At 45.1% G+C, this 19015-nt stretch overlaps 1 protein-coding gene across 3 annotated transcripts in view; it reads right to left on the reverse strand.

Annotated features, from left to right (window-relative positions):
• Nucleotides 1–19015, reverse strand: part of PML (PML nuclear body scaffold) — a 39427-nt gene that overhangs the window by 19691 nt on the left and 721 nt on the right. For all 3 annotated transcript variants that reach the window (XM_047862866.1, XM_047862868.1, XM_047862867.1), the window contains exons 2-4: nucleotides 16905–17371; nucleotides 1895–2475; nucleotides 595–665 (exon numbers count right to left, since the gene is read on the reverse strand). In XM_047862866.1, the coding sequence (XP_047718822.1) occupies nucleotides 595–665; nucleotides 1895–2475; nucleotides 16905–17371 (1119 nt within the window). The remainder of the gene's footprint in view (nucleotides 1–594; nucleotides 666–1894; nucleotides 2476–16904; nucleotides 17372–19015) is intronic.

Genomic DNA, 19015 nt, shown 5'->3' on the forward strand with positions numbered 1-19015 from the left:
CCATAGGTCAAGGCTGTAGAGGGAATGCTGACGTTAGAGGGGGTATGGACACCTCCCAACCCTGAGAAACTATGATTCTTGCATATATGCTGGTCCTGAAATCACACCAATGAAACCCAACCTGCTGGGACTGAGGTCTGCCTCCTGGCCCCATTCTCCTCTCCAAGAACCATGTTGGGGGCGGGGGAGAAGTGGGGCAGGCCTCCGTGTTGATTCCAGGAAAATGCTCACATATCTAGGATGGGGGACAGGGTAAGGGAGATGTCATCTACCACCATCTGTCAGGGCCACCCACCAGTGGCCGCTTTCTTCACCTCCTGTCCATCCCTGGTTCTCACCCCTCTCAAATCTATCAAGTGCGACTTTGGCATTTAAGATCTCAGAGCCAGCCAGTTCACCTGCCCTTCCTTTACTCCTTCCCACCGAAAGCTCCAGTCCGGCCACTTGCTGTCCCTCTCGGGCACTCTCCCCTCTCTAATGCCTGCAGACACAGGGGACAACAAGACTCAGGTTCCTTCCTGACACAGGGGAACTCTGAACCCATTTGACCTGTGGGACCATACCAGCTCCCCTTGAGACCTCAACCCATCTTACCAGGTCAATGTCAGAAGAGTCCCTGGGAGTGCTGACAGCCTCTGGGCTGGCCCTCTTGTGTAGAGCTGCATCTGGAGAACACAGAAAAGGTCACAGGCAAGTCAGGGACATCCCCGGTGGGAGGCATCTTCGCCTGGGACAGTGACAGAGGAAATGTCTCTGCTGCTTTTCCTAGAGACTCATTCTTCAGGGCCTCTCACAACACTGGGGCAGCTCCATGGAGGGGCTGTCATTTGGAAGGAGAGCTCCCTGATTGCAGTGAGCATGAACCCAGCCAGAAGGGAGAGGGTGGCATTAGAGAGTGCAAACCCCAGGTGCATCTCTGTCCATCTCTCGGCTGCCACCGAGGCACAGTTTGGTGGTATGAGCCCACAGCCATCAGCTCCAAGGGCAGGCGTGAGTGACTGAGCCCCCATCACTGGCACTTGCCCGGATGCCTTCAGATTCTGTTGCCACCCACCTCTTTCCCAGTAAGGGCATCCTCACACCAGCTATTCAGAGCTCAGATGTGAGCCTAGAGATTTCCTCAAAGAGCTGTTAAAGGTTCCTCACCTTGGAGGCCCTTTGGGGCACCCCCCTCCCCTTGGCGTCCCTTGAAAGCCCCGATGACGTCACCAGCTCATACAGAGCTGCTCCAACTCCTGGATCTGGACTGCAGAGCCAAGCACTGCCTCATTCTCCAGCTACGTGATGTGCTCCCATCTTGCCCCAGTTGGACTGGACAACTGCTGAGGTCACAAATTGGTCTGCTCTCCACTTCCCAAGGGCCCACAAAGGTAGGCAGCTGGTCCAGACAGCAGGCCATGCTGGAGGCGAAGCATCTCCTCCACTGAGGTGCAGTATGGTTTCTGGTAAACACCCAACCACTCCAGGGGGTTTTCTCAGTCCCCTTCTGCTCTAACCTCACGTTCCAGTTGACTTCTCTATTGCTAGACAGGAGGCTTAAGAGAATTTCCTGAAGTGGTTATCCCTTTGGGGCTAAAATGATACTGTGTCTGGTTCTCAGCTTAGTAGTTTCTTAATTCTCCAAGGGTCACAAGATCACAGCTAATCCACAGGGCCCTGTAAATTAGTAAAACGTGACCCCTCTGGAGGGCTGCAGACGCACATCAGGGCCTCCTCTCCTCCTTGTCCTGTGCTCTGGAATGTACGATGTGAGCAAATCTGACTTTAAACAAAAACAAAACTAAAAACAAACCCACGGCTTCCTTTTCTGCCCTGTCTCCCCCAGGGAGCGACAGCAAGGCACAGGCCCTTAAATGGTAAACAGGTCGGCCACAAGGGTGGCTCGGGTGCTTACCCGTCGCCTGAGTGATGCAGGAGACGAGTCCCTGCAAGCGCACTTTGAATTCGTCGAAGCCATCGGTGCGCACGGCGGCTTGCAGGTTCTGGGGCTCCTCCTGGCGCAGGCGGCTGAGCGCCTCTCGCAGGAAGCCGTGCATGTCCAGCACCTCCTGGTCAGAGGCGTAGCGCTTCATCCTCTGCACCAGCGCGCCTCCCACGCGGATGCGCTGCAGCACCGCTTCCAGGTGGCCCAGCTGGCCCGCGATCTCATCATAGCTTCGCTGGTACCGCGCGCTCACTCCCTCCAGCAGCTCTTGCTCCTGGGCCAGCACGTGCGCTACCACCTGGCGCACGCGCGCGTGGATCAGCTCCTCGGTGTCCGCGCGCATGCGGCCCAACTGGCTGACAGCCGCGTGCATCTGCGCGTGCGCCGCGCCAAAGGCGCGGTCCTGCTCCTGCAGCGCCTGTGCGATGGCGTCCAGCTCGTCCTGCCGCTGCTGGATCTCCGCGCTGATGTCGCACTTGAGCTCGCTGTGGCCGGTATCCAGGAGCGCGCACGAGCAGCACAGCGGCTTGGAGCAGCCTCGGCAGTAGATGCTGCAGACACACAAGGCCGGCCTCAGTTAGGGCTCTCCTGCTTCTAACCCCTTTATATTTTTGTTATTAAACTCTTTTTCAAAAATTACAAAACTTTGAATCATGGTAGGTCCCTAGGTTCGTGCTTTTCTCCATTCAGTTTGTGGTCTCCAAACTACCCATAGAGCATTAGAACGTAAAAAAGTTACTTAAGTAACAACAGCTAGCCTCCAGTCGTGAAACAAGGCACAGATACACAGATTGTCTCTCCACACCGTTTCTGAATTTCCTTTCCCCGCCTCCGAGGCAACCAGGTGAGCACTGGGGTGCATCCTTCCACAACTGTCTGCTCAAACCACTTTACACAAATATCCAGACTGCTTGAAGGATTTTAAGGACTTGATACATTTCATCCCCTTTCTTTTTAAAGTTTACCGGGTACGTGGTGCATGGTGCGTGGATGGCTCAGTAGGTTAAGCCTTGGACTTTGACTCCGGCTCCGGTCATGATCTTGGGGTTGGTGAGTTCAAGCCAGCAATCAGGCTTTGCCCTGACAGCGCGGAGCCTGCTTGAGGATTCTCTGTCCCCTCTCTCTCTACCCCTCCCCCACTCGTGCACACACGCTTGCTCTCTCAAAAATATATAAACTTTAAAAAAAGGTATTAAAGTTTATTTATTTTGAGATAGACAGTTTGGGGGCGGGGGGCAGAGAGAGAGGAAGAGAGAATCCCAAGTAGGCTCCACACTATCAGTGCAGGGCCCAAGGAGGGGCCTGAACTCATGAACTGAGATCATGACTTGAGTCGAAATCCAGAGTCAGAGGCTTTAACCTACAGAGCCACCCAGGTGCTTTCACATTTCATCCCATATAATCCTCACTAGAGTTTCTGAGGGGAGAATTATTGCTGTTCTCATTTCACAGATGAAGAAAGGGAGACAATCAGTGGTTAAATAATTGGCTCAAGTATCTACAACAATTTTGGTGGGTTGATGTTCTTAAAAAGAAAAAAAAGATCATGCTATAAAAGATCATGAGTAATGTCTTTGTAGCTTCCTCCTCTAATTTAACTTTTGTTCAGGACATTCCTCTAGGTCTAATAAGTATAGATCTAATGTATTCTCTTTATAGCCCCCTTAAATTCCACATTGTACCACAACTGATCCAGTCATTCTCCTGTTAATGGACATTCTAGTGATTTCCTATTTGTACTTTGTCAATATGGATAAAGCTTTATGTGGCCTAACACATGGATGCTTTTGTTTCTATGAAATAGGTTACTGGGGCGCCTGGGTGGAGCAGTCGGTTAAGCGTCCGACTTCAGCCAGGTCACGATCTCGCGGTCCGGGAGTTCGAGCCCCGCGTCAGGCTCTGGGCTGATGGCTCAGAGTCTGGAGCCTGTTTCCGATTCTGTGTCTCCCTCTCTCTCTGCCCCTCCCCCATTCATGCTCTGTCTCTCTCTGTCCCAAAAATAAATTAAAAAAAAAAATAAATTAAAAAAAAAAAAACGTTGAAATAGGTTACAAAAAATAGGAATGCTAAATCAAAGGGTGTGCATTATTTTCATTTACTTAATATATTTTAGCTAGCACTTGCACAGCATTTATTATGTATCAGACAATATTATGAGTATTTGAGAAATATCACTCTTTTAATCCTCCTAACAATCCTACAGAGTAGGAATTATTATATCCCCATTTTAAGGATGAGGAAACTGAACAAGAGGTACAATAACTCGTCCAGGATCACAGTTGGTAAGTGATAGAGTCCAGAGGGCAAACTGTAGGAGGCAGAATAATGTACTAATTCCAGAACTGGAGTATGTTAACTTCTATGACAAAAAGGACTTTGTATATGTGATTAAGTTAAGGATCTTGGGATGGGAAGATTATCCAGGTGGACCTAGTGTAATTATGAGGGCCCTTATAAGGAAAAGGGGGAGGCAGGCAGGTGTGAGGAGGAAGACGTGATAATGGAAGCAGAGGTCTCGTGCTATCCTGCTGGCTTTAAAGATGGAAGGGGGTCATGAACCGAGGAATACAGGCAGCTTCTAGGAACTGGAAAAGGCAAGAAAATAGATTCTCCCCAAGAGCCTCCAGAAGGAACACGGCCCCGCCGCCATCTTAATTTTCTCTCAGGGAGACCCATTTCAGACTTCTGACCCCCAGAGGTACATAGTAACAAATGTGTGGTGTTTTAAGCTCCTAAATTTGTGGTAATTTGTTACAGCAGCAATCGGAAACTAATATAAAAACCCAGCCAGCCAGGCGCAAGTCCATGCTCTGAAACGCTATAATGCTGCCTCTTCAAATACTACTAGGAAAATATTGTTAGTTACTTCCCCAGAAATATTGCTATCATCTGTTATCAACAGCAATGATAATAAGTCAGCCCACCTGAGGCCAGGAGAGAGGCTCTTAGCTGGAGCCACTTTGGCCTCAGTTAAAGATCAACTTGTCCTGGAACTGCTAGCAGAGACTGTGCTGGCCAACCTGACTCCAAAATTGTGGCACGAGGCACTGGTCCTCGGCTTTGTCGGCTCTCAACCTCCCCAGACCACCGAAGAGGGCAAGGCTCCAGAGCTCGAACCTCTTGATCAAATACAGGAGATTTATGCTAGGCTAGCTGAGGTTTCCTGGAGAGCCCAGAGCGTGAGGGAAGCATGGGAGTTGCCACTGGGTCAAGAGCACTCAGCAACTCCAACATGGGGAAATCTGATCTAAGTAACAGAGACCCATCACCAAGAGGCAGGGCCAGTGACTGAGGTAAGGGTCAACTGAAGCAGAGGGCAACTGTGGATCTGACCTCAGCTCTGTGCCCTTAGCAAGTCACTTAACCTCTTTTTGCCTCTATCTTCTGTCTGTAAAACAGGGGTAACCCCCACCTCATATGGGAATTCTATAGAGGATCAAATGAGAGAAGTCCTACATATATGTTCTCAACAAAGACTGTGATCATTATAATTGACTGAGATATTAGCGCTCACCAATGATACCATTAACAAGAAATGCTGAGCAATTATGAAAAGAACTAATAACTCTACAGAGGGCAGTTTGGCAATATCCATCAAAATCACAAATGTATTTATCCTCTGACCCAACAATCCCCCTTCTGTGTATCTATTCTGTAGCTCTACCTCAACATGTACAAAATAACATCTGTACAATGCAACACAGTCCATAATGGCAAAGAATTGAAACACGCTAGGCAAACAGTTGCATAAATTATGATACAACCATACAATGGAATGCTATCCCAGCAATTCAAATGAAAAGAATTATGGAAAAAATTCCCAAGCTCTCATTCACAAACAACAATTTTCAAATGCTCAAAAAAAAAAAAAAAAGTAGACATACTTCTAACAAAAAATATATACATGGGAAAAAAAGAATTCCACTGAGAAAGAATCTAAAAAACAGAAGAGTGTCTCAAGGCCCCAACTGGAAACACTAAATAAATATCACGATATCAATTCTCTTCAAGTTCAGATAAAGGTTTAAAGCAATTTTAATCAAATTACAGATGAGAGTTTGAAACTTCACCAATGGATTGTCAATTTCACAGGACAGAATAAACAGGTCAAATAGTTAAGAAATTTTGGGGAAAGGGCACCTGGGTGGCTCAGTCGGTTAAAAGCTACCAACTCTTGGTTTCTGCTCAGGTCATGATCTCAAGGTTCATGAGTTCGAGCCCCATGTTGGGTTCTGTGCTGGCAGTGCGGAGCCTGCTTGGAATTCTCTCTCTCCCTCTCTCTCTGTCCCTTCCCTCCCCGACCCCGCTCGCGCTCTCTCTCTCTCTCTCTCTCTCTCTCTCTCTCTACTAAATAAACTTAAAGGGAAAAAAAGGAATTTTGGGGAAATCAGTGTCAGAAAGGGGAATTTTCTCTGCCAGATAACATAGGATAGAACTACCATTATTTTACGAAGTGTGTGTGGCACTAGTCCAAGAGTAAAAAGGAAGGAAAATCAGCAGAACAGACCAGATATTACTTATCTAGGTCCTGGCATCCGTATAAGAATGTGATATTTTATAGAATAAAGAAAGCATCCCACACTAATGGACATTAAACAATTCCACTCAACAATCAGAATCGAGAAAACCGGCTACTGCGGTGGGGAGAAGCAAATTAGGGCTTGTTTCACACGTGATGCCGCAATCCATTTCCGGTGGGTCACAGACTTAACTATGAACCATAACACCATAGAGGTGTGATAGTTGACTACTGATGATGGTAAAGACCTTATAACCACTGAAGAAATCATACACTCAACAGATGCGACTACCTAAAAATTCAAAACTATGTACTTTTCGGAAAGACATTCACAACTTCCTATCATGAGAAAAGCAAGTTACAGAACTATCTGCTTCTGTTCAGTTTGGCTTATGTGATTATAGGGACGGCAGGAAGGAGAGTAAACAGTCTATATTGATGGGAGTTACTTCTTTCTCTTTCTCCCTCCCTCCCCCTTTTCATCTATTTAGATTTTCCCAAAATTTCCATAATCAATTCTAAGTGAAGGAGTTTGGACTTTAAAGAGGAGGCAATGGAGAACCCTCAGAAAACATTCCATCTAGGAATAATAAAGCTTTTCCTCTTCTTCCCTGACATGTATTGTTTTGCTTGTCCCTTTATGACTGTTCAGTGAATTGACTATGTCGTTAATATTTTAGTTAGAAGCCTCAACATGTTTCCTGGGTTCTCAGTCTCCCTATCTGAAAGCTGCCTATGTCTTAAATTGCCATGCCAGAGGCCATGTGACAGCAGGAAGGATATGGGTCCTGGAGGTGGGCAGCCTTGGGCCTGAATCTGAGCCCTTCTGATTCCTAGCTACAAGGCCTGGAGTAAAATACTTTCTCTCGAGTCTTAACTTCCCTGTCTATAAAATGGGGATAAATAAGAATGCCTCTCATAGGCTGTTGCAAGGACAAAGATGGGCTGGTGTATGGGAAGTCACCTGCACAGTGCCAGCGACACATTGGACATTCTGGAGCCATGCAAGAAGGGGAGGCATTAACTACACATGTTTGCACGGCAGGGACATTAGCCCTACTGTTGGTAAGTCAACCTCTCAACCTCAGACAGTACGGAAACATCATATTGAGTGTGGTCTCTGGGCTGTCCCCTTCCCACTAGGGTCAGGCCAGCCCAGTGTAGCCACACCTCCTGCTGAGACCAGAGCGGTATGCCACTTCTGCTGTTCTAAGAAACAGGGCTGGGAAATCCAGGAAGCAAAAATCCTATGAAAATGGGACCCGTGGAGGAGAGCTGGCCCCAGAGCAGGACTCCAGGGCAGGGCCCGGCTGGTCTGAATGGGAACTGAAAAACTCTCTACTCTACCATGCTCACTTCCAAGAGAGTGACAGGGAGCTTTCACTTTGAGGGAATAGCAAAAGGAACAGCCTCCTTTGGAAACTCAGATTATTGGCTAGAGGGCAATTAAAGGGATACATGTGTCATTTACATACAAATATGAATGCTTTCAATCCGACTGGTTTCCTGCTCTGCTGGGAAACAGAGTTGAGGAAAGATTTCTGAAGCCAGGAGAAGAGATGGGTAATTGCAGAGCCTGGGATACTTAGAGCGAAAGCATTATTCCTATTGACTTCCCCTCCTCCAACTCTTCATTGGTTGAGAAGGTGGTGACAGAGATCGGAGAACCTAAGGCTCCGAGAGGAAGACACCAGAAAGGCAGCAGCGAGAAAAGGTAAGAGGAGGAAGCTTTGTCTGTTTCTCACACCCATCTTATGCCAACCCCACAGCCAAGAATGAGGAAGAGAAAGTTTGTGCTTTTCCTTCCCCACTCTTTTCTTTTTTCTTCAGACTGTCATGTAAGTTCTAGTTAGTTAACATACCATGCAATATTGGTTTCAGGAGTAGAATTCAGTGGTTCAACACTCACATACAACACCCAGTGCCCATCAAGACAACTGCCCTCGTTTAATGCCCATCACGCATCTACCTTCCCCACTCTTTTCTAGTCAGGTCCCTGCTCCCAAGACAGAGGGCTGGCATGTCCATTATGGCCCACTGAAAGGCCACTCAAGCCAGAGACCAAGGGGGAACGCCAGATACGCGCCCCCCTCCAACCACTTCAACAAATCACTAACTCTTGCTGACTCTACCTTCATTTACCCTCCCCCCACAAATAGTAAATACCAACTATGCACAAGCATGGCACTAGGATGTAAAGACGACCGAGGTAGAATCCTGGCTCCTAAATCTGTCACATGAGTTCCCATTGCTACACACCTTTGTTCTTGCCTCGATCACAACTTATCTCCTTTGGCATATCCCCTAACAGGCTTCCCTGCCTCTGGTCTTTCCAATCAACCCTTCCCAGTGCCACCAACACGGTATTTCTAAAATGTGATGATCGTCATACGCTGGGACCATTGCAATGAGCCCCCTCAGAAGTATAGTCAAAACAGTATCAAGTGCAAGACATTTTTAAAGCATCACATAAGCCATATGTTAATAAAGGAGATTTGATTTTTGGAACAGAGTTTTAGATAACTTGGAATTCACTGCATTTTATCATAATGGACTACAATTATACAATATTGAATGTTAGTGAACAGTGATGAAGTAGGGATTTACACGCCAGGAAATGTTGCAAGGCAGCAAGACAAGGTTTATCACATAGATGAGTACAGTGACTACAGACTATTTAAATCTGATCTAATTTCAGTACATGAGATGGCAAAAGAGATGGAAGTAGCTAAAACAATCGGTTAATTAAAGCCATGAATAAGAAAAACATGATTTGATTAAGTTAACAATAAACACTGTTTATCAGTCAAGTGACACATGGCATAAAAAGGCAGCTCTTCTACTTGGCTATACCAATCTTGAAATGCTTTTCTAACTCTAACAGCTTTGGCAGAATAAATCCAAATTGTAAGAGATGCCAAAGCGGAATTTGTTACAAAATTCAAAGACTGAAGTTAATCATTAAATGTTAATGACTCTGGTAAAATAGAAAACAGGCAGTAAATCCTTACGTGCAACAATTTTGATAGTCTCAAGTACTTTTACTACAATGTGTATAAAATGATTTATCATCATCTTCATTACTCATTCAAGAGTCATTAAACAAATCAGTTCCCCCCAAATCATAGTAATACTGTTAAGATTATGAATCAGAAAAACCCAAGAAATAATACTAATACATTATAATACTAATGGCAATAGAGCAAAAAAGAGTACAATGAGGAGGAAAAAAGAGAAGGAGTAAGAAAATTTCCCTGTAATAAGGAGAATTTCTAGATTGAAGAAGTCTGCCAGGTTTCAGAATTGGATACAAAATGCTCAACACCAAGACAGTTTGGTTAAATTAATAAACTTCAAGAATGAAAATACCTTTAGGTATCAAGACAGAAAAAGCAAATAAATTTGGCCTCAGACCTCTCCTCATGAACATTTGATGCTGGAAGACTATGCAGCAAAGTCTACAAAATTCTAAAGGCAACAGTGTAACCCAGGTATATTATACCCAGCCAAGATATCATTCAAACAGAAGAGCAACTGATAGACATTTTCAATACTAAGACATCCTAGGAATTTAGACTGCTTACTGACAACATCCATCCAATTCAGAGCTGAATTGAAACAAAGAATTTATAGGAACGAATGCTAAAGTACAAAGGCCAGGGCATGCATGAGAGCCATTTTAACATAGAAGCAAGAGAGATAGATGGGAGTGGGCCATTCTGATCTTTTTCAGCAGAGACTCTAGCTACTATTGTCTAAAATGGAAATGTTTCACTAAAACCAAACTATAATAACTACAACCTCTTAATGTCTTAGTATTTTTTTTTTGCTTAGTCTTAGATATTTTAGGAAACATTTTACAATGAAGAAACATTTCTTTGAAGTTTAGTAAAGTCTAATTTTACTTCAGTAAAATTTTTCTTCAGTATCTTTTTCTTCTGCTAAAGTTAAGGAAAATTAAATTTATCATTTCTTAAATAGCACGCTTTCTTTTAATAATCCACTTCTGAGGGGAAAAAAACACTCTTGAGTTCTAAACAAGCAACTTGCAGAATCCTTTTTTGCAACTCAGCCCAGTTGTTAGTTGAGGACTGCCTGCCTGTAGTGGCCAGCAGTGCCAGGAAACACACACACACGGTTTGCAGTCAGGAAACCCTCTACCCCATTTGGGTCTTGGCTCAGACAAGTTCTCCCAGTTGGGTTAGCTCCCATTAATGCATTGGCCTCTTGCCTCATTTATACAATGGGAACAGTTCTCTCTTCCTCAATAATCTTTCAAGAAGGCATGAGAATTAAGATAACAGCCCAGGAAAAACATCTCAAAAGACAGATAAGTATTAATAAAAGGGATACTCCAACCAGAAGAGCCCATTCTCTGCCCAGGTTGGAAAAGGGAAAACGCCTCCTGCTGGAAAGGGACTGCCCAGGTTCCAAGGAGTTGGGAAGCTTCATCTGAGGCTGGCTTCAAACCTGTCGCCTGCATGGATGGGTGTCTGATCCAATCAGAAGCATACTCAGACTAGGCTTAGAATCCGGGAAGGGATTCTTGCTCTCTCCCACTGGATTTGAGAATGAGGGTGTGTACAAGGGCCTCTGGAGCTGCAATCATCTGGCAAGCAACAGGAAGAAACCCTTCTGTGAATGGGGCTGACTTGGAGCAAAGAAGGGTCACAAGAAATACAGAGAAACCAGGTCCTGTTGACATAATATGAATATCTAATCAAGTAGGGTCAGAGGCTGGCCACAACCCTGTTCACTTCTTACATAAGCCATTCATTCATTTTTGCTTAAGAGACTGACTAAAAATTTGTTACTAATTTACACGTTTGTTTTCGTTGTATCTCATACAGACAAACCTCTTCAAGGTACACTTCACATGGCCCTCTTATCTACGCATTCAACCAAATCTACCTTGGGGCTCCATGCCCCCCACCCCCATGAAAGGAAAAGCAGTTGCTCTTGGCTTGGCTCAGAAAACAAGTCCCCTGGGTGAGTTCATAGAAAAACTTGGAAATGGATTCTTTGTGCCCTAACTCCTGGCAGCATCCTTCTGCTTGCTCATGTGGTGCTTCTGGGTCAGCTTTCAACCCCGGTAAGATCATCAATCCCCAAGAAGACGCAATTTACTGATAACTTCACAGAGGGTACCAGGAAGGCCCCAGACAGGGCTGGGCCAAGGAGGCCAGCCGGACACCGAGGGTGCAAACAAATTTCAGGAGGCACTTGCTTGGTTCATGAGGGCAAGGGGGCTCCTCATAGTTTGCACCTGTGGCATCTGGCCTTCTTCCCCCACCCAGCCCTGAGGGGGAGCCCATGAGGTCCATGAGGATGTCTTTTCCATTTCCTTCTCAGCTAGCAGCCCTTCCCTTCCTTGTCCCCAGCTTTGCCACTGCGACCTGTCCGTCTCTGCCCTGAACCTTCCCCTGGGCTGTCCCGCCTGCTTCTCCCTGTCCTCTTGTGAAATCATTCCAACTTCTGGCCTTGGGAACTCTTTTCCCAGGTTATGGTCTCATCACACCTTTCAAACTGGATTAACAGATCTTTTGTTTTTTCCACTCAACTAATCCAAATGCTTTCTGGCTATAGGCTTTGATGCCTCTGGATTAATTCCCCCACCCCATCCGGCCAAGCTTTGGGATCTGACACCCAGCTATGGGAGTCAGTTCCAACTGCTGTCCTCGACTCAATATTACTATTGGGCAAAAGGCACTCCCCAGCAATCCCAAAAATGGAAAGGTTGGCGGTCACCTTTAACTCCAGGTGAGGCAGGCCCTGGTAGTGTGAGATTTGGGCCCCTTCCCCATTCCTCCATCTCCGCATTCTTGCAGACCTCACCCCCATCTGTACCACAGCCTCAGTCTCCTAATGGGGCTCCCTTTCCCCTGGTCCAGGTCCTTTGCTTCAGTTTCTGCTAGGTACGTATGCCCAACAGCACAGTGGTCAATCTCCTCAAATGCTTTATGGAATGGGGTGAAATATAAATAAGTATGCAGCCAAAGAAACAAATACTGGGTCTCCTGGCTCCCAAACTTACCCACTTCACAGAACCACAGTGCAGGGAGAGAATCTGACCCTCCCACCCTCTGCCTTAACATCCATCAGTGGGCTTCCAGCAGAGCCCCCCCATAGGGTCCCTTTCAAAGTGTGTTCTATAGACTGTTCACTGGTAAAACAAGAGTGAAATGCACGAAAAAAGAACAAGCTGAGAATAATCTATGTCCTAAAATTTTAGGATAAATTCTAAATCCTCTAAGCCTCCCATGTCTGACCCCAGTTCCCTCTTCCTGCCCCTGCCTTCAGGCATACCCTTTACTTGCAATTCCTGAAATGCAGCCGACTGACTAGTGCCTCTGCCTTTGTACAGGCTTCCTGGTCCACCCTGTCCTGCCCCCAATGCCGTTTCTCCTTTCTCAAGTGTCAGGCTAAATGTGACACCTTCTTGGAAGCTGCATACGCCAGTCAATGCCTTTTCGAAGATGACTCACTTTTGGGCCTGCGCTCCTCCTGCTTTCTGTCCTTAACAAATGACTGAGCACACATCCCGATGTCAGCCCAGTGCGCATGGGGATACTGGCAAGGGAACGTGTAAGATAGCAAGGTAGAAGACAGTGTGAAAAGGGCAATTATCCAAGCTCAGGGTGAGCAGATTTCCTCCTGGCACTTTCTAGCCTTGATGGTTAGTTAGTTGCAGATCTGGTTCTTCCACCAGACGGCGACCTCGCAGAGGGCCAGGGCTGTATCTGTTCACATTTATACCCTAGCACCTAGCAGACTGCGTGCCACATAGAAGAAGTAGGAAATGTACTCCACGCAGGGCGCCTGGGTGGCTCAGTCGGTTGGGCGTCCCGACTTCGGCTCGAGTCATGATCTCACACTTTGTGGGTTCGAGCCCCGAGTCGGGCTCTGGGCCGACAGCTGGGAGCCTGGAGCCTGCTTCCGATTCTGTGTCTCCCTCTCTCTGCCCCTCCCCTGCTTGGGCTCTATCTCTCTCTGTCTCTCAAAAATAAATAAACGTTAAAAAAAAAAAAAAAAAAAGGAGTCCACACCAGTGGTGGAAGTGGTGATCAGGATCAATGCCAGTGGCCCAGGACAGACATTCCCAAGCTGAGTTCTGAGTTTAAAGCCACCTGTGGTGCTGCTCCCCAACCAGAGTCCTAAATCAGCTTGGTGTCAAAGGACGTAGTGGCTTGTGACCGCATTGTGACCTGAAGAAAGCTCTGGGTTATTTATGGCACTGAAGTTTTGTGCAGAAAAAACAAGTTGAGTGTTCCCATTAACTGCTAGCAAATCGTGAAAACAGTGTGAATCGTGAGTGTCTGTGTATGATTTTTAAGCAATATGATCAGGTTTTTGAAACCATCCACCTTGCTCAAGGGATGGGAATCCTATGCTCTTGGCTGGACCAGCCCTGCCCATTGTACCTGGACCCACCCCAACCCCTACATCAGAGGTGGGACCACTTGTATGCCACTAACATCTTATTTAGAAATAAGAAAGGGGGGCATAGTTACAGGTATAAAAGAAATTTTTTAATTATGAAAGAACTTAGGATGAACTGGCAGATTTTCAGAAAATCTGACTCAAGATCCAAAACAGACCAATACCAAGGAAAAAACCTGACTCTTCAAAAAAAGTACCAGTCTCAGTTTCTCAAGAAACTTCTACAAACCCCAAATTGCATATGTTCTTGAACTGTTCTAAAGCAGAACAGAGAAATTATAGGAACTGGATTTTAACGTTGACTGTGTGCTTAATATGTGCCAGGCACTGTGCTAAGCAATTTACGTGTGTGTGTATGTGTGTGTATACCATGTTCAAACAAGCTTACAAATTCACTGAAGGAGATTAGTAGAAAATGGATCAAAAAACGTAAAAGAAATCACACATATTCATAAAATTTGATCACATTTATAAATATAAATAATAGCCTAAATAAGACAGTATTAAATGGAATCTAGCTATGAATTAAAATAATAGTATCAGGACCCAATAGGGTTGTTTCTCCTGGGAATTGAAAAAACGGCTCAACATAAAGAAACATACTTCTGTATAATTCATCACACTGAAAGGTAAAAGGACACCTTCACAGAATCAAAGAACACCCATTCCCGAGTTAAAAATAAAACAAAATAGCAGCCACAAAAAACTTCGTAGTAAGAGAGAAGTGGGAGGCAACTTTCTGAATGTGATTTTGTCAAGTTACCCAAGGAAGCCAATAATAAACAGTGTACTAGAATGCATAAACTTTCTCATGAAAGCTAGGAATAAGATAAAGTTGCCTTTCCTGACCACTTCTTCACGGTATTCAATATTGTTCTGGCAGTTCTAGCTAATGAAACAAAGCTACAATGAGGAAATATGCATAAATACTGGAGAGAAAAAGGTTTTTATTATTTGCAGATGATATGATTGTTTACCTAGAAAATCCAAAAGAATCAATTAGAAAACCTTACAAAAAGGAAAGAGCTCAATCAGATGGCTAGTCGAATACCAATATACATGAATCAGGAGGCCTAGAGCATGTTAATGATGACCAGCTAGAAATTATAATGGAAAACATCTCATTCACAGGGTTATTAAATATTATAAATTAAACTATAATTTAAAAGTTCAAGAAGTATGTCCATAGCACTATAAAACTCAAAAGATATAAACAGAGATGAAGCCAACTCCCCCCAGATTTAATAAAATCCCAACGAATTATGTAGGTTCTGAAATTACATAAACTGTAAGAACAAAAGAAAAGCAAAAATGAGGGAGAATGGGAATTTAATTTGCCTTATCAAACATGAAGCTAGCTACAGCATTCCCCACAGCAGTAAGGATTAGCGAAGGAATAGTCAGATCATTGGCCCAGAACAGATATTTACAAACATACTCATGACTACTTGGTTATTTGGTAGAGCATTAGAGGGCATTTCAGATCAAGGCAAGAGTGGATTATTCAATAAAAGTTGTTGAGAGAACCAGCTTTCCATTTGGAGAGAAAAGCAAAGTGAGAATCCTACTTTATACCATGCAGAAAAATAAATTCCATACAAATTAGAGATTTAATTATAAACACAAAGCCATGAGATTATTAAAATAGAATATAAGAAAGTATTTTTAACATTGGAAGGGGGAAAAAGTCTTTCCTAGTATGATTAAAGCCAGACACGGTAAAGGAAGAGACTGATGAAGTGGATTCCATAAAACTAAAAACTTAAACACAATACCTCCTAGGAAATGAAATGACAAAAGTCAACCTGAGAAAAGCGCTTGCACAGCTACTGGTTCTTGCAATTAAAGAGACTTATTTCTGGAAGGAAAAACACCAAATAGGTAAAGGACCTAAATAGGCAATTCACAATTGAAGAAAAAACAATGGCCAATAAACACACAAAAAAGTCACTAAACCTGAATCTTAATAACAAAGAAATCCAAATTCCAGTTGATATTATCTGTCTGCTGAGGAACCTGCAGGAAATGCATTCTGGTAGTGCCAGTGGTAAAAGTCCAAGCAGGAAGCAAGCCACCGTGAGTTTTAGGAGGAATGCAGTTCTGAGTGTGTCCCCTATGGGCAAAGAATACCTCCACTTTGCGGATCCCAAGGGATCTACAGAATCTTACAGAAGCAATCTATTGGGAGTGGGGAGAGTTCACGTTCATATGCCACCTTGTTGGCTAAAAGAGGGAAAATAAGAATGTATAAGACTACATACCCCTATCTATCTGTGCATATACTCCCAAAGAAACCCTGGAAACATTCAAAACTGTTAACAATGGTTAACTGTGGATGGGGGAGGGAGGGAGAGAGAAGTGGTAGGAATTAAGCAGACAGGGACAGAGTGGAAAGGAGACTTGCCCCCTCGCTTTATAAATTTTGTGACTTTTTGACATACAAATGTATTATCAAAAATACTGAATTAAAATCCTGTGCTGTTTAATAAAAATAATTTTAACTGGATTCGATAGGGTTTTTTCGAAATAGACATCCTGAGATAGTACGGTGTTATAGTTTTGCCTTTTTGGACAGAAACGAACCACCTGCATCTCATCTAGAATCCAACTCTATACCCTGACTCCATGGCTGTGATATGGAAAATTCCACTGTAAGACTTTCTAAAGGCAGTTTGGTAACAGGTATCAAAGTATAAAATTTTCACACCCCTTCACCCAGCAATGGCATTTCCAAAATTTATCCTGAAGAAATTATTGGATGAATTTGTAAAGCCGACTCTGCAGCTTTATTGATTACAGGGGGGAACTGGAGACGATGACTACCCATTTGTAGGAGATAACAGAAATTGCGGCCATGGCCACAGCACAAATGCTGCCGGTCTGAGGACCACACTTTGAGTTGCAGGACCCTAGAAGCTCCTCATCTCACGTTCCCAGCTATGTGCCTCTCTGGATCTCTGCTCCCTGCACCTTCTACCGGTATCTTGGATGTGTCACCCCACCCTGGGCCGGCCGGCTCACCTAGTCAGCATAGGGGTGCGGTGGTTGGGGTTGGAGCAGAAGATGTTGTTGGACTTCCGCGTGCCATCTAGGAACTCACGCACCGACTGGCTGCGGAGCTCTGCCAGGGGCCGGGCCTCGTGCTTGAGGAACCACTGGTGCGCCTCGAAGCACTTGGCACAGAGGAGCTGCTCACACTCGAAACACCAGAAGTCGGCAGTTTCTTTGCAACGGGTGCAGAGTGCCTGCGCGTCCACGATCTGCCGGTACACCGACAGGCGCCGCTGCAGACTCTCGAAGAAGACGTTATCCAGGGCCAGCGAGTCAGAGCCTGCGGGCCCGGGCGCCTGGCAGATGGGGCACTGCGTGCCCGGCGCCCCCAGGCATCCCGAGCACAGCGTGTGCAGACAAGGCAGCAGTTTGGGGCACTTGGCTTCTACCTGGCAGCCCTGGCAGCGCAGGAACTCGAACTCCTCCTCCACGGCTTTCTGGGGGACCAGAGAGGTGGGGGTGAGGCCTGAAATCCAGGAGTCCCCACCCACCGCACCCACTCCTGTGGCTGCAGAGTCCCATTCCAGGCAGGATGATACAAAACCGAGGCTTACCAGTACCCCCCTCTCCCACTCACTCACACCTTCCAGCTCTCCCTCCACAGTTTACTGAGCATCCCCTAGGCCCTGAGATACCCGGATGGATGGGATAAATCCCTGCCTTCAAGGAACTCAGTTTAGAAAGGAGATACATTAAAGCGTATCTCATATGACATCGTATAAAGTGCTTAATATGGTTTGGCGGCTCCTCAAAAAGGCAAACGTAGAACTACCATACAAACTCAGAAATATCATTCCTAGATGTATTTCCCCAAAGAACTGAAAACAAGTACCTGAACAGATACTTACGTGCACACCCATATTCCCAGCATCATTAGGCACATTATGCACAATAGCCAAAAGGCAGAAATACCCCAAGTGTCCATTGATAGATGAATGGATAAACAAAAGTGTCTACATGTGCAATGGAATATTATTCAGCTTTAAAAAGGAAGGAAGGGGGTGCCTGGCTGGCTCAGTTGGTAGAGCATGTGACTCTTGATCCTAGGGTTGTGAGTTTGAGCCCCATGCTCGGTGTAGAAGTTGCTTAAATATAAAATCTTAAAAATTAAATAAAATAAAAAGGAAGAAAATTCTCACACATGCGATGAGAACCTTGAAGACATTACGCTAAGCAAAGTAAGCCAAACACAAAGGGACAAATATTGCATGGTTCCACTTTCTAAATTAGGCAAAGTCATAGCAACAGAAAGTAGATTGGTGGTTACCAGGAACTGGGAAAAGGGGGCAATAAGGAGCTATTGCTTAAAGAGTACAGTTTCTGTTGGGGGTGATGAAAGAATTCTGGAAATAGAGGGTGGTGATAGTAACACAACATTGTGAATATACTTAATACCACTGAAAGGTACACTTAAAAATGGTTAAATTTTTGGAGCAGCTGGCTGGCTCGGTTGCTGGAGCATGTAACTCTTGATCTCAGGGTTGTAAATTCAAGCCCCACGTCAGGTGTAGAGATTACTCACAAAAATAAAATCCTTAAGGGGCGCCTGGGTGGCTCAGTCGTTAAGCATCCGACTTCGGCTCAGGTCATGATCTCGCCGTTTGTGAGTTCAAGCCCTGCATCGGGCTCTGTGCTGACAGCTCAGAGCCTGGAGCCTGCTTTGGATTCCGTGTCTCCCTCTCTCTCTCTGCCCTTCCCCTGCTCTCTCTCTCTCTCAAAAATAAACATTTAAAAAATTAAAAAAAAAAATAAATCCTTAAAAACATGGTAAGTTTTATGTTATGGATAGTTTACAGCAAAAAAAAAAAAAAAATGCTTAAAACAGTACCTGGCACGTGAGGAGTGTTCATAATTAAGTAGTATTACTCCTAGTTTTAATAATGCAAATAATAAAAGTTACTGCAAGAAGGTGCTTTCATGAAAGGGAGCCAAAGGGCCTGGAAGAACATAGAGCAAGTGATGTAAGTAGCTCCTTTGGGGGAGGAGGGGAGCTGGGGCATTTGTCCGGGAGAAGACTGAGGCAAGCTTCCAGGAGGAGGACCTTGTGGACGGGGGCTGTGCTCGAGGGGTGTTCCAAGAAA

This window comes from Prionailurus viverrinus, chromosome B3, assembly GCF_022837055.1.
Source record: "Prionailurus viverrinus isolate Anna chromosome B3, UM_Priviv_1.0, whole genome shotgun sequence".
NCBI lineage: Eukaryota > Metazoa > Chordata > Mammalia > Carnivora > Felidae > Prionailurus > Prionailurus viverrinus.